We start from the raw sequence: 15,008 nt of genomic DNA on the forward strand, positions 1-15,008 counted from the left end.
GAATCAAGCCTAAGTGCCCCTCAATTCATGAGTGGATAAAGAAAATGTGGTGTATATATATGTCATGGAGTAATAGCCATAAAAAGGAATGAAATAATGTTTTTTGCAGCAACTTAGATGGAACTGGAGGTGATTATCCTTATCGAAATATCTCAGGAATGGAAAGAAAAAATACATGTACTCTGTAATAATTGAGAGCTAAATGATCAGCACACATGGGCACAAAGAAATATAAAGATCATTGGAGTCCAAAAGTGGGGAGGTTGGGAGGAGAAAGGGGTAAAAACTTATCAGGTACAATGAACACTATTCTGGTGATGGCGCACACTAAAAGCCGGGACTTAAGCATTATATAAGGTATTCATGTAACAAAAACATTTGTACCCCCTTAATATTTTCGGGGAAAAACCCTACATTAATGATTGTTTGATGGGATTATTTTCTTCTTCCTATTCGTAGTTACTTTCAATAAATGTATTATTGCTTAACACCTACATTTTGCTTAACTTTAGATCTACCCACGCATACTCAGGCTAAAAATAAGTACTCTTCCACAAGTTAGATTTTGGGGGATTTTTTTGTTTTGCTTTGCTCTTCAGTTTTTATTGTAACCAGAAGAAGGCAATTAGATTCTTTTTCAGTGTGGTCAGGGCTAGCTTTTGCACTTCCACATCATGAATAATTTATTATTCATCTGGCACCTTCCTATTAAACTTTGTCTTTAGCCTGTGAACTTTTGTTTCAGCTTCCAACAAAGGATTTCATTGCTTTAGGAATCGAGGTGTGTCTTAAGTTTTTACCTGGGAGCAAAAGTGATGCAAGCGTTTCTGGCGAGACCAATCCTTGGTTTAGGGTGGGGAGGGACCGCATAACAGGCCATCTGTAGACTCCTGCGGAAGGCAGCAAAGACGCTGCTGAGGGCTTTTCTTAGACATCATATGCGGACTGTTGGCAGGACAGAAGCCTCAGCTCACTTGGATTTGTTCACCGGGGAAATCAGAGACAACGATGGGGCTCCTTCCCAGAACCTCAGGGGCTCTGGCCATTTTAATGGTAAGTCTTGTATTTTCCTAAAAATCTCAAACTTTCCCTGTTTCCTTCTTTGTTAGAGAATATAATATTTGATTGCTGAATTCCCTATTATAAATTCTAAAAATGTGCAGTGCAAATAAACACTTTAAAATGAAATTGTAAAGATTTCCCATTTCCTCCTTTTTTTGTAAATGTTATATTTTACATAGAAAAAATAAACCAGAAAGAAATGAATTTTAAAGTAACCATTTAGCATTTCTTTAGGTAACGAATTAAGTAATCCTATTCTCAGGTTGTATTTTCTATAACACCTTCATTTTCTTCAAAGTTATGCTTTTATTCATTTTTCTAACACACACACAAAAACACATAAAAGGGAGCCACTTCTATTTTTCAAGATTATATGTTTCTTAAGAATATGGCTAAGAACTCTACATGCCTGGTCTTGATACCTGACATGCTTTTAAAATAGTCAAAGACCGCTGAATGAAAATCAAAGCAATGTTTTATTCAGAGAAGTAGGGAGGATTCTTAAGCAAACAGTGTTTATGTTTAGCCATTACATGCAATAATAATAATAATCCAGGATTTGGGTAAAGAAAAACACATATAACATTTTAAAGTCGTTTTTTTCAGGAGAGTAATACTTCTGTTGATTGGGGAAGTTTTACTTAGTTTTATCTAAAAGAGAAGTAGAATATTTGTCTGGATGTTACAGACTAATTTATTCCTTAACTGTGTTGTTATACTGAAGAAAAACAGGTTACAATATTATCAGTTACCTGAAGATATCAAAATAGTTAAATATACCTTAAATGAATATTAAAAAAATCCTAATGCTAATTCCAATGTTGTCAATGATAAACTGGGTTGGCTCAGGCATCAGTTTGCCTAATTTCTTCATCTAAAAAAATAGAGATAAACGGTTTTCAAAATGTTACAGAGAATAGATCTCAAGATAGAACTTTCTAAAAGCTAAAGTCGTCTAATGTTAGATTAGGCTGCTTTATGGGCTAGAATTTCCCAGCCTTCCCTCTCAAGACAATGTTCAAGCCAGAAATGAGTCTCAGCTCTTCCTAAGAGTCTGTTGCTATTATGACAAGGTAATTGTTTTAGGTATCTAATGAGTTTATTTCAAACAAGAAATGCTGTAAAGAGAAATGTGATAGTTGTACGACTTTCCCACCTTTCCAACTGGAAATTTCTGGGCTGAACTGCAGGTAGCCTGATAACCTGTATGTCCAAGCTGATGACCAAGATGGGGAAGTTAGGGGTTTGGGGCACAGGGTGTTGCAATAGCGTTTTCTTAAGGACATAGAATGGGACCACCACACACTAAGGGAAGCTCTTTTCCCTGCTTTGACACATAGACCACTCTCAATTTCCCCTCTGATTCTAGAGTGACTGTGAAATCCTTATATATTGGGTCTATTTTTTATCGTTGTATCCCCAATGCCTACTACAATATCTATCGTACAGTGGACATATGATTATTTGAAGAATGAATAAATGAATGATTGAATGAGCCCTCTCTAAACTTAACACCACCCACCCACAGTGCCCCTATAATTCTAGTCGTGGAGGAAACTATGAAACATCAGACATTTTACTCCACTCAGGAAAATTTTACTCACATGCACACACACAAGCTATTCAACTTCATATATAATTGTTAAACTGAGTGGTCTACACCTGCTCTGTCCAATATGGTAGCTACTAATCACATGTGCTTTTTAACCGCTTGAAATGTTGTTGGTTTGAATGCTTCGAAGATTTAGTATGAACAAAAGAAGGTAACATATGTTACTAATAATTTTTATGTTTATTGTATATTGAAATGATAGTATTTTGGCTATATTAGATCAAATTAAAGATATTGTTAATTTTAACATATGTTAATTAACATGTTAATTTCACCTTTTTAAAACTTTCTTAATGTGACTAGTAGAAATTTTAAAATTATGCATGTGACTCAAATTTGTGGTTCTTATTATATTTCTATTAGACAGTGCTGTCTGCTATTAATGCTATTGGCAAGAGGCAGTGTCAGTCAGGAGTGAGGCAGGCAATCAAGGTGCTGTGGATACCGTGAGATCTGAACTGCTTTTTGATAAGTATAGATGGGCCAAAGGGAAATATCTTGGGTTGTCAGACCAGCATAATCAAAGGCAGGCGCAATGATGGCATTTGCCTAGGGGCAATGGACACACCGGTTTGGCTGGAATGACAGTTTGCTTTGGAGAATCTGGACGTGAGCTGGAAAGGCAGCTGAGGGTCAGACTGAAAAGTGCTTTCTGTAAAAGCTAATGGAATCCTTTTAGAAATGGGAGCCACCCAGAGTTTTGAAATAGTGTGGTTATAGAGGACAAAAAAGCAATGTTTTTTGAAAGCATTGTCAAGTGGGAATGCATACCTTATTTGTTATTGAAGGGTGGGGTCTGAGAGGTGGAAGACATGTTTGGAGGTTTTTGGAATAAATCCACCATCCAGTGACCATACATGGGCTGCCTAGAGAGGTGAGATGTATTAGCAAAGTCACAGACTTGAATCTCTAGTAATACCACTGACTCATCTCAGGCCTTGTTTCCTCAACTGTCAAATAAGAATAATTATAGCCCAACCGCTGCCTAATGAAAATGGCCATAGTAAGAATAAAGCAGCAATGTGTGCAAAAAAAAAAAAAAGTGCTTTGAGAAATATAAAGTGCTTTGTAAGACTCTAATTTTTATCACTTGTAATATTTTAGTAATAGTGATAATTCTTGATAGCGTCTTAATAATTATGCCTTACCATTTGAAATAACCACCAACATCCAGTTTAAACAAGTCAAGAAAGGACCTACATTTTTCCTGAGCCAAAGAGTATGTCAAAAACAGTTGTGAGATTAATTGCTTGAAAATTGACAGGAAAAAAATAAAAGGTATATTTTAAATGACCTTACTTGTGGGTGTCAGAAAATAACATGTTTTCAAACTTGGAGAGTTTCTCAAAACTTCAGCTGTTCAGTCTTCAAGATGAATAATTGAGAGGAGAAGGCGTGGGGAACACCTGCCTATTTTTGAAGAACAATGTAATAGTTATCGGATTCTTGTGCTTGTTTGATCCATGTCACACATTACAAAATAAAAACTTTGAGGAAAGGATTTGTGGTCGAAATGCCTAACTTCAGAGATTTAACCTTTTGAAGAAATTTGTCTTCAAAAGACAATATTGTTCAGTGTTTTACTGTCTACCAACTCCAAAGCAGTTTGTTTAGCATTTGGACAATGAGCTATATAATTTCATGTTACTATATTATGTAAAACTTTACTCATTACACAATTAATAAAGATGTTTAAAATCTAAAGATTTTTAAAGTATAATTTTTTGAAAAGAAATTGGTGGTGGTAGGAAAGCAAGAGAGAAGTTTAAATATTGAGTTTTGAATTAGCACATGTTCTAAATATAGCACAACTATCTTCAACTACCTTCTTCCAAAGAACACTCAAAAAGTAAATTTTTAGGAAAGAATCGTAGGCTAAGCCGCCCAAAGTTTTAACAAAAGGAAAATCTTTGAGATACCTTTTCTTCTCTTGATTAATCCAGTTTCCAGTGCTAATAAATATATAAAGATAAATTTTGTACTGAGCCTCTCCAAAAGCTGAGATTCTAAAATTGGAATAACCTTGCCAAGTGATTCTTCCCAGCCCCACCTACTTGGGCAGAAGTTGGGAAAGATGTAATTACTTCCACCAATTAGCACTCCCACTTGCTTAATACCTGAAACCAGTTTTCAGCTGGATCTGGAACACTCAGTGCCCAAGAGGTTTCTCATAAACCTGTTAGCCTTTGGCTCTTCCTTTCCAGTTAAGAGTCAATCTGATAGCCTAAGGTGAGGGCTTCCTTTGGGTAGGTCATCACAAGGAAATTATATAGACGATGTGTTACTGTCCATAATTATAAGATGAATAATTTAATCTGTCCAATATGCACATTTTTTTGCAGGACCGCTATGCAGCTGGCCAGGTTGTGCACTGCACAACTCCAGGCGGTGCATTCATATAAAGTACAGTGTGAACAGTGCCCCCTGGAGTTGTTTAAGGAGCAGCCTACACAATTGTACAGTGGAGCACTCTTTCCTTTTACTCTGATGGTCTTTCTGTGTCTTGACAGTAAATAATAACAATAACAGGTCACTTCATATCAGTCAAAGTGCCCGTTTGTACGTTTTTTTTTAAGTTCGGGGACAGAATTAACAATTTATTAAATGTTAATTTAATAAAATTAGCTTACTAGGGGGCTAGAGCTCATCTATGTGCTTTATACCTATTAATTTATTTAATCCTCACAACAAAACTATAAGGTAGGTAAAATTATTATCCCTATTTTACAGACCAAGAAACTGAAAGAGTAAGTAATGTTCCCAAGTTATATGCTGGTACATGGTTGGGACTGGGATTTAGATTCAGGGATTCAGAGTCTAGTGTCCAATTTTATGTTACCACACTTGACTGCAGCCTACAGCATTTAAAGTGAGCATTTAAGAACATGCAAGAATATTTGGGTTTTTTAAGAATCTTTATCATGATAAAAGGTTTAACTTTCTAAATCGAGTTTATTCTAAAAATCAGTTATTGAAAATTGAATTGTCCAGAATTAAATGATAATTTTCCAAGTAATTGGACATACATCATTTCTGTTCAATTAAGGAATTTGCCCTGATAAATACAAAGCTTATTATAATGTCTTGGAGATTTTAAATTTTAAATTAAAAAATTCAACATATAGAGAAAGCTATATAAGATACTATGAAAAATAAGTTGCTCATTTTTTCTGAACAGTACCTATGTAATTTATTCATCAAATGTGTTGAATGAGCTCTATGATCTGACACATTCGCAATCATCATACAGTACCAATTATAGGAATATCACCAACCTGTGTATATTTCATGACATTTTCCCCCAAAATTAATAAATACAAAATCATGTTTAAAACTTATAATGAGGCCGGGCGCAGTGGCTCATGCCTGTAATCCTAGCACTCTGGGAGGCCGAGGTGGGTGGATCGCTGGAGGTCAGGAGTTCGAGACCAGCCTGAGCAAGAGCAAGACCCCGTCTCTACTAAAAATAGAAAGAAATTATCTGGCCAACTGAAATATATATGTAGAAAAAATTAGCCGGGCATGGTGGCGCATGCCTGTAGTCCCAGCTACTCGGGAGACTGAGGCAGGAGGGTCGCTCAAGCCCAGGAGTTTGAGGTTGCTGTGAGCTAGGCTGACGCCACGGCACTCACTCTAGCCCGGGCAACAGAGCAAGACTTTGTCTCAAAAAAATAAAAAAAATAAAACTTATAATGATTTCTTTGCATTATCTAATTCATTCTACAAATTTCCCAGAGAGAAATGCCCATACTAGAGATGAGAGGAGTGGTCATGCCCTACGACCTGCTGGGATGAACTCCCTGCAGCTAATCTAGAGACTAATGGTCTGTCCCTCCTCACATGACACTTTGAAGTAACCCCCAAAACTTCCTGGCCAAACTAACTTAAATAGCAGGTGTTATTACAAATGGTTTTTAAAAGTCTAGCCACCCATAACCTCAAATTATATTTATCATATATCTACCACATTCAATAGTAACCTTAATGGTATAACAATATACATTTTTATTAGCAAATTGGGCATATGATGCCAAATCATTTTACACACTTTTTGAATTTAATAATCAGATTTGCTTTTAATAAAATATTTCTAATTTCTATCTCTACCAAGGCATTTAGGCTATATTGATGTTTTAGAAATCATATAATTAAAATTTGCCAAATAACCAGAAAACAAGAGGAAGATAGAAAAGTTCAAAAATTCTCAAGCTGAGGGGTGCTTTTTCTGCATCGGTATTCTCAATCCAGGCCACCAAAAGAGAAAACTTAGTTGATTTAAATTGTCAGAAAACTATAAATATTTATTATCTTGATTTAGCCATTCCACAATTTATACATATTTCAAAACAACATGTTGTACATAATATGTATATATACAGTTTTTGTCAAAATAAAGAAATAAATGACATTATTTTTAAAATAATCAAAATAGTTATATTAGCAAATTAACTAAAACAAGTATCTATTATATAAGTTTTAATTAACTAAAATAACTTAAGCTGTTTTTAAAAAAATACTATTCTGAATAATGTAAGGCATTATTTATGTACATTATTATTAATGTAAGGCAAATGTATTTACATTTCTAAATATCTAAAGAGCATTGCAATATTCAGAAATCTTTCTTATCAATTACTGTATATTCCTAGAAGTACAAAAAAAAATCACATTTCCACAATGCTTCCCAAAATTAGGGAACATTCTTGGTGGTCTGACTTTAAAAAAAAAAGACTAGGAAAGAGTAAGGATTCAGGCTAAACAACTTCTCTAAGGGATCTGATTCTATGAAAAGATTGAACAAACAAGAAGCAACTGTCTACAATGTTAATTCTCCATAGTTTAGGGTTTGTCTTTCCTTTGCTTCCCAGGAAAACAGAAATTGTACCTTCATGTCTCTTAGAAGAATCATTCTCTATGGGGCTAGTACAAACATGATTCATATTTTCTGGATGACTCTTTCCAGTTTTCCTGTAAAGGGGAGCATCCCTGGCCCATCCCTTCCCTCACGTGTGGCTGAGTCGTTCTCATGAACTGGGAAAGGAGTTGTACAATTATTGCATTGCTCTGGTCTTTTCTCCCAAGTAACTGATGGTATTAAAGAGCAGCACCATTGTAAAATCATTTTGAGACATATAATAACCACATGTACTGGTTCTTTTTCATGACAATCTGAACACATGCTCTTTGAAATCAGAGTTTCAGCTGAAATGTTTAGAATGGAAGGGTCCTGACATCCTATGCCTGACATAGTTCTCCTCTGGTTCAGACTTGGACTTGTCTGTTCTTTATAACTCTAAATAATAAACAATGTAATAAGTCTTCATTGTTTTAGGAGCAACCATAGACTTTGACCATATATAATCTAAATTGACTGTCGTATAACTTTCTTTCTACCACTAGTTTTTTTTTTTTCCTTTATGCCAACTTTGGTTGCGGTCTGGTGTAGTAGTGATGTATAAGCTCTGCAGTCAGGCTGAAGTTCAAATCCTGGCTCCACCAGAGCTGCTAGCTGCTAGCTGGGGAAAAGTACTCGTTCTCTCATGTCTCCATTTCTTCACCCATAAGATAGAGATTATAATAATAGAGTCTCCTTCAGATGGCTGCCATAAGTATTAAATGAGATAATAGTATAAAGCTCTAGGAATAGCACACAGAAACCACGTAATAAACATTAGCTACTACTATTACTCTTCTAAATTTTTTTCTTCTGGTTTATTTTCTGCAATTATTTTCCTACTAGATTCTCTTCAGATCAGAAAATCAATGGATCAGCAAATAGTTGTTGTAAACATCTGATGAGAGACAGGCATTGTGAGGGTTGCAAGAAAAAAATATGCAAAAGCACTGATTTGAAAAGTTTACAATTCTCTTGGCTTAGCACAGATATTCTTTCATGCACATAGAACAATAAGAAACAATAAACCACGGTAAACCGTCATGGGCCGAATTGCATGGTACAGAATATGTATTGTACCAACTCAGAAAAGGAGTAATCAGTAAAGAGTTTCATGGAGGCTGTTGGAACTTGAGTGGATCTTAAAGGATGAGTAATACTTAGGTGGGTGGAGAAGAAAGAGGAATGCATTCCAGTTGGAAAACAAGATGGAAAATGATGCAAATGAAGGTCCCATCGTATGCTTTTGAGAAAGTGAAGACCCTAGCCTTCCTGGCTTCATTTAACCCTCATTTATTTTTTTTCATACCAGTTTTAAAATTAAGTTCAAAGTTTAAATTGAAGTAATAAGGCAGAGATTAACAGATCCATGCCTCACAGCAAACGGTATTTGTGGTTAGAATAGCATATCCCCATTTTTTAGGTTCCATTCTCTAAACCAGACTAGTTCCATTTCATTCTCTCCACTCTTGTACAATTAAAGAAAATGTCCTGTGATTGCAGATAACTAATATAGGATTGCCTTCTTACAAGTCAGTTGGGTGGGTGATGGTTTTTAATAATCCCCTATGGCCACTTTCTGAAGTTTATCACAATGATGATCACATTGTTTCCCAAACCAATGACTTCCATAGCTTCTGGGAACTGTTTGTAGAACAGCCAAAACTGGAAAAACTTGCTTATATTGAGAGCAATATTCCTTTTGCTGATAGGAATTTACCTTCTGAATACTGCTTCTCCAAACCTACTTCTTTTGAAATAGAAACAAATTACAATATGAACAACAGAATGTAATGATCAGGATTATTAATTTTATGTAATTACTTTTGTGAAGGATTCATGTTTAATTTGACTTTATTTAAATGTCTACAGGTGGTCATGTTGGTTCATGGAGAATTGCATGCAGAGGTAAAGTATGAAAAAGCATTTTGTACTTATAATAGTTTAATTTAAAAACTTAAAATTGTGTATAGGAAAAATAAATATTTAGTGTTTCAAAGTATTTAATTGTGGAAATAAATAAATTAAAATTCTAGCAACTAACCCAACAATATTTAAAAACCAGTCATCTTTAAATGTCATTATTACAATTTATTTTATGCATTCTTTCTTCTTATCTTAAATATATCAACTGGTCAAATCTTATATGCCCAGACAGTTCGATATTGTGGAGGATATAAAGGAAATATAAAACATGATTAATTACTAACATTAAAAATCATATAGCTTTGTAATTATTTTAGTTATTTAATGTTTCTTGCCTGACAAAGTGTCAGGGAGAGCAAATTAGGCATCTAACAGTCTTAGATATCTTGAAACATAGGGGTTCCTCAACCTAGGTGTCTATAATAATAATTGGAAGTAAAAATTGCCTTTAATATGTATAATAAATGGAATCCCTTTTTACATAAGACAAACGGACAACACAAAGAAGATAGAACAGCAGTGCAACAAACCAAAAGAAGGTATAAACGTGAATGGGTGAAATTTGCAAAACCTTGCAGAGAAAGAGAAGACAACTCAAAAAGAAACCCAATTGCCAAGGTAAGGTATATCGACAGGGGCAGTTTGAGTTTTTAGAATAAATGTATAAGATATATATTAAAATAATAGGGCAATTCCGATTAGCAAAATACAGACTGGGGAGTCCACAGAACAAATGAACTGGTATCTTCAATAGAAATAGTACAATAATAATAATAATGATAGAGCGAGAAAGAGAGAGATAGATGGAGGTAGCTTCTAAAGTTATAAAAAAGAATTAAGACATATTGAACAATTTTAATATATAAGCCTTACTTGAATACAGATTCTAGCAAACAAATAGAACAAATATACATGGATAAGACAATTAGAGAAATGGTTGGGAGTAAACATTGGATTGGCCATGTGTTGATGAGATGTGTCAGGTTCATTATACTATTCCAACTTCATATATATTTGAAATTTTCTCCGTTAAAAAGCTTAAAAATTACAATAATAAAAAGGAATTCATTTTGATACATATTTTAACACCTACTATATAATCCCTTTCCCTTTTTTCTCTCCAATTCCCCCTATTTAAACTATATAAGCATCGTTTTTTTTAATGTCATCAGATAAGGACAGATCCTTCAAGAGTAGCCTTGTCAATATTAAATGCCCTTGACTTTCTCTGAATATTTAACATCACCATGGCCACAGTCTGAGCAAATATTCCAAAGCTAAAACGATTAACACATAGTGGTCCAGGCTGGTCGGCAGAAGCAACAATTTGATTTTAATTCATATTCCTAGCATCTATCAAGGCAAAAAAAAATAAATTGCACAGTGTCAAAAAGAGTGAATCAAATGAACGGATGACCTTAGCCCATGGAGGTGGGGGTGGGGAGGAAAAGGCCTGACTGACGTTCACCTCAACATTTTGGATGTTCCTTGGCTACAGATTACTTCAGATTACCAAGCAACCCAGAAAATTACCTACAGAATTTCTGGAGTGGGAATCGATCAGCCACCTTTTGGAATCTTTGTTGTTGATCAAAACACTGGAGATATCAACATAACAGCCATCGTTGATCGAGAGGAAACCCCCAGCTTCCTGGTAAGCTTGTTTCCTCAACATTGGGCTACGTTTCCTGTGTGCCATAGCTTTAGGAAGTGACACTCCCCTGCTGGTGAATTTAGAGTAAAGATCAGTACATGAATCAGTCTACCTGCAAATAGCAATATTAGTCCCTCCAGAAAGAGCCTACACTTACAGTTTGTGAGCCTGAAGGAAAACCGCAGGAGAGCACCCCAAAATCCAGCATGCAGCCTGCATGAGACACCAGCAGCCGGGAGGGAGGGGCAACTTGCCCAGTCGGTCTCCCCAGAGTGGGCACAGGTTTCCACTTTGTCTACCTTTTGGGGAAATATTTTTCTTCTTTGCACAAAAGTTCTGGACGCGCCAGCAGAGGCTTTACTGCTACAAGTTTTAATAGTATGCAAACTAAGTTTGTATAGTAATAATTCTAATAATTCACATTTTTACCCTGTTTGTAGATCACATGTCGGGCTCTAAATGCCCAAGGACAAGATGTAGAGAAACCACTTATACTAACAGTCAAAATTTTGGATGTTAATGATAATGCTCCAGTATTTTCACAAAGCGTATTTATGGGTGAAATTGAAGAAAACAGTGCTTCAAGTAAGTCTTTTACAGTACCTATCACCCTCGATTTAGCTATTTTTAAATATGACTATCACTACAGTATATCATTCTTATAAACAAATTTGTTCTCTTAGTTTGATCAGTAGTTTTTTGTTTTTTTGTTTTTGTTTTTTGTTTTTATTAAGGAAAGGGGTACCTTTTTTTTTTTTCTTTTCTTTTTTTTTTTTTTTTTTTGAGACAGAGTCTTGCTATGTTAGCCAGGCTAAAGTGCCATGGCGTCAGCCTAGCTCACAGCAACCTCAAACTCCTGGGCTCAAGCGATCCTCCCGCCTCAGCCTCCTTTGTAGCTGGGACTACAGGCACACGTCACTGAGCCTGGCTAATTTTTTCTAATTTTAGTGGAGATGGTCTCACCCTTGCTCAGGCTGGTCTCGAACTCCTGAGCTCAAGAGATCCTCCCGCCTCGCCCTCCCAGAGTACTAGGATTACAGGTGTGAGCCACTGCACCCAACCTGATCAGTAGTTTTAAAAAAAAATCATTAAGGTAGTCTGGGTCTTCCTTTATAGAATGTATAGTTGAGTTAATTGTCTACTACCACTATATTTCTAAAGTACAGTCCTGTTTTCAGGTCAATAGGCATTTATTCTACATATATAAGTTACGTGAGTATCAGACAGTCACAAAGCTAAAGAGGCAGCTGTAGGTAGCCTGGATGCATCAGCTGGGCTCTTTGAGATTATAAAGGACAGAGACACACTCACATTATTTGGATAATTTGAGAAAAGGGTGGAATTATAAAACCATTCATCAAGGGAACAAAATAAAGACAGAAAATAGTCTCAACCTCAACAAAGTCAAGGCTAAGAGAGAACTGAAGGACTTTTATGGAAGGCAGCACAGTTCTACCTGGTTGGGAGAAAGAGATGTGCAAATTTTTTTTTTTTTTTTGAGCATACAGATGGTTCTAAGATACTAAAAAACAAGGATCAATATGAAATGGTGTCGAACATTTAATATGAACATAATGTCAATCTTTGCATATTCTTTAATGAACATTTTTCTATTCCTTCCTAGACACGCTGGTGATGGTACTAAATGCCACAGATGCAGATGAACCAAACCATTTAAATTCTAAAATTGCCTTCAAAATTGTCTCTCAGGAACCTGCAGGCACACCCATGTTCCTCCTAAGCAGAAATACTGGGGAAATCCGTACTTTGACCAATTCTCTTGACCGAGAGGTATAGCCAGACATTTGGGAAACATTCTATAATAAAGGGTTTGATTGTAAGAAAACCAAGAGAGGGTAACTCCATTTTACCTGATAATAAAAGAAGAAAGGAAAAGAGGTTCCCAGTACTCAACTGGGCCAATCTTGGGAAATTGTTTGCATTCTTGAGTGTGATTCTGCACAGGTGGGATGTGTACCTGGCTCCTGCACAATCAACTGTACCCTAAACATACCAGTGGAAGTTAAAGCAGGGAAGTAAAAGTAAGCATTGGCATCCATGGACAAAGACTGAACTGCAACTAATTCCCCATATAACAGAGGAAAAAGAAATTTCTTAGATGAAGGGAGAAATTTCTATCTGGAATCAAGCCTTCTTTGAATCACACTTTTTCTCCTGACTTCTCCTTTTAAGTTTACCCCTAATTCCAGAACACTTAAGAATCCCCTTTCTCTTTTCTCCCCACTACCTCCCGCCACCACTCTCTATGTCTATCACCACAGGCCACCTTGTTAGGCTACCTACTACTTTCGTGCCAATGATTTTCCCAATAGACCAACAGGGAAGCTCTACAAGTGAGTTTATCATCCCACCCTACTCATTGCCCGTTTTGGCTCTAAGTATATAGTACCACCTGGCCATAAGAAGCTCATAAAAGAGAATGTGTTCTAGCCCCTTAAAAACTTCCATTCAATCCCACAAACCCCCTCTACATGCACTTGTATATTTCCAGCTCCTTACCCATAGGATGCAATTAGTTTCCATTCATATTCTTGGAGATTAATTATTTTTCTTTATTTTTTTTCTACAAATTTAGCAAGTTAGCAGCTATCGCCTGGTTGTGAGTGGTGCAGACCAAGATGGAGATGGACTATCGACTCAATGTGAATGTAGCATTAAAGTGAAAGATGTCAACGATAACTTCCCGGTGTTTAGAGACTCTCAGGTATACCCACCGCTCCTTAAAGGATCGTTTTAATATACATGTAATAATTTGCCATCCTAATTCAGTGTTTGCTTTTTTCTTGTCTTTATTTAAGTTCTTTGCACTTTTCTTTTTAAAAAATAAGATTATTTAAATGATAGGAATTCAGTAACCAGCAAGGACACAATATATAATTTGAGAAGTAATTATTAGTACCACTTAGAATAAATATAATCCTTTTAAGTCAAACCTAGCATTGAGTCTTAAATTCTGCTTTCTCCTTTTCAGTATTCAACACATATTGAGGAAAATACTTTAAATTCTGACTTACTTCGATTTCAAGTAACAGATTGGGATGAAGAGTACACAGATAATTGGCTTGCGGAGTATTTCTTTACCTCTGGGAATGAAGGGAATTGGTTTGAAATACATACTGATCCCAAAACTAATGAAGGCATCCTGAAGGTGGTTAAGGTAAGTCTGATTTCCCTTCACTGGTAAAAATGTCCTGTATTAACCAAAACTATCATTTCTATAACTAAAATTTATTTATTTATTAATAATACCATTTCATTATAGAAAACATAGAAAATGCATAAAAGTAGATAGAATTAAAAAAAAAATCCCCACACAGCTCCATTACCTAAAGACAACCTCTCATAACATGTTGGTTTATTTCTTTCCAAGCTATTGTACCTTCTATAGCTGTGGTCCCCAGCCCCTGGGCTGCAGACCAGTACTGGTCCCTGGCCTGTTAGGAACCGGGCGGCACAGCAGGAGGTGAGCAACCAGGAATGAGCAAATCCTCCTCTGTATTTACAGCCACCCCCCATCGCTCACATCACCGCATAAGCTCCGCCTCCTGTCAGATCAGTGGTGGCATTAGATTCCCATAGGAGCACAAACCCTACTGTAAACTGCACATGCGAGGGATCTAGGCTGTTGCACGCTCCTTATGAGAATTTAATGCCTGATGATCTGTGGTGGAGCTGAGGCAGTGACACTAGTGCTGGGGAGGGGCTGCAAATACAGATTATCATTAGCAGAGACGTTTGACTACACAGTAAATGTAACATGCTTGAATCAACCTGAAAACCATCCCCACCCCCGGTCCGTGGAAAAATTGTCTTACATGAAACCAGTCACCGGTGCCGAA

At 36.1% G+C, this 15,008-nt stretch overlaps 1 protein-coding gene across 1 annotated transcript in view; it reads left to right on the top strand.

Moving 5' to 3' along the window:
- Positions 1-928: 928 nt before the first annotated feature.
- Positions 929-15,008, top strand: part of DSG3 (desmoglein 3) — a 30,273-nt gene continuing 16,193 nt past the window's right edge. Inside the window, exons 1-8 of the mRNA XM_045527220.1 lie at positions 929-1,053; positions 9,441-9,476; positions 9,981-10,112; positions 10,993-11,148; positions 11,589-11,733; positions 12,773-12,939; positions 13,745-13,873; positions 14,141-14,326. Of these exons, the coding sequence (XP_045383176.1) occupies positions 1,009-1,053; positions 9,441-9,476; positions 9,981-10,112; positions 10,993-11,148; positions 11,589-11,733; positions 12,773-12,939; positions 13,745-13,873; positions 14,141-14,326 (996 nt within the window). The 5' untranslated portion in view covers positions 929-1,008. The remainder of the gene's footprint in view (positions 1,054-9,440; positions 9,477-9,980; positions 10,113-10,992; positions 11,149-11,588; positions 11,734-12,772; positions 12,940-13,744; positions 13,874-14,140; positions 14,327-15,008) is intronic.

The sequence above is a fragment of the Lemur catta genome, chromosome 16 (genome assembly GCF_020740605.2).
Source record: "Lemur catta isolate mLemCat1 chromosome 16, mLemCat1.pri, whole genome shotgun sequence".
Lineage (NCBI taxonomy): Eukaryota > Metazoa > Chordata > Mammalia > Primates > Lemuridae > Lemur > Lemur catta.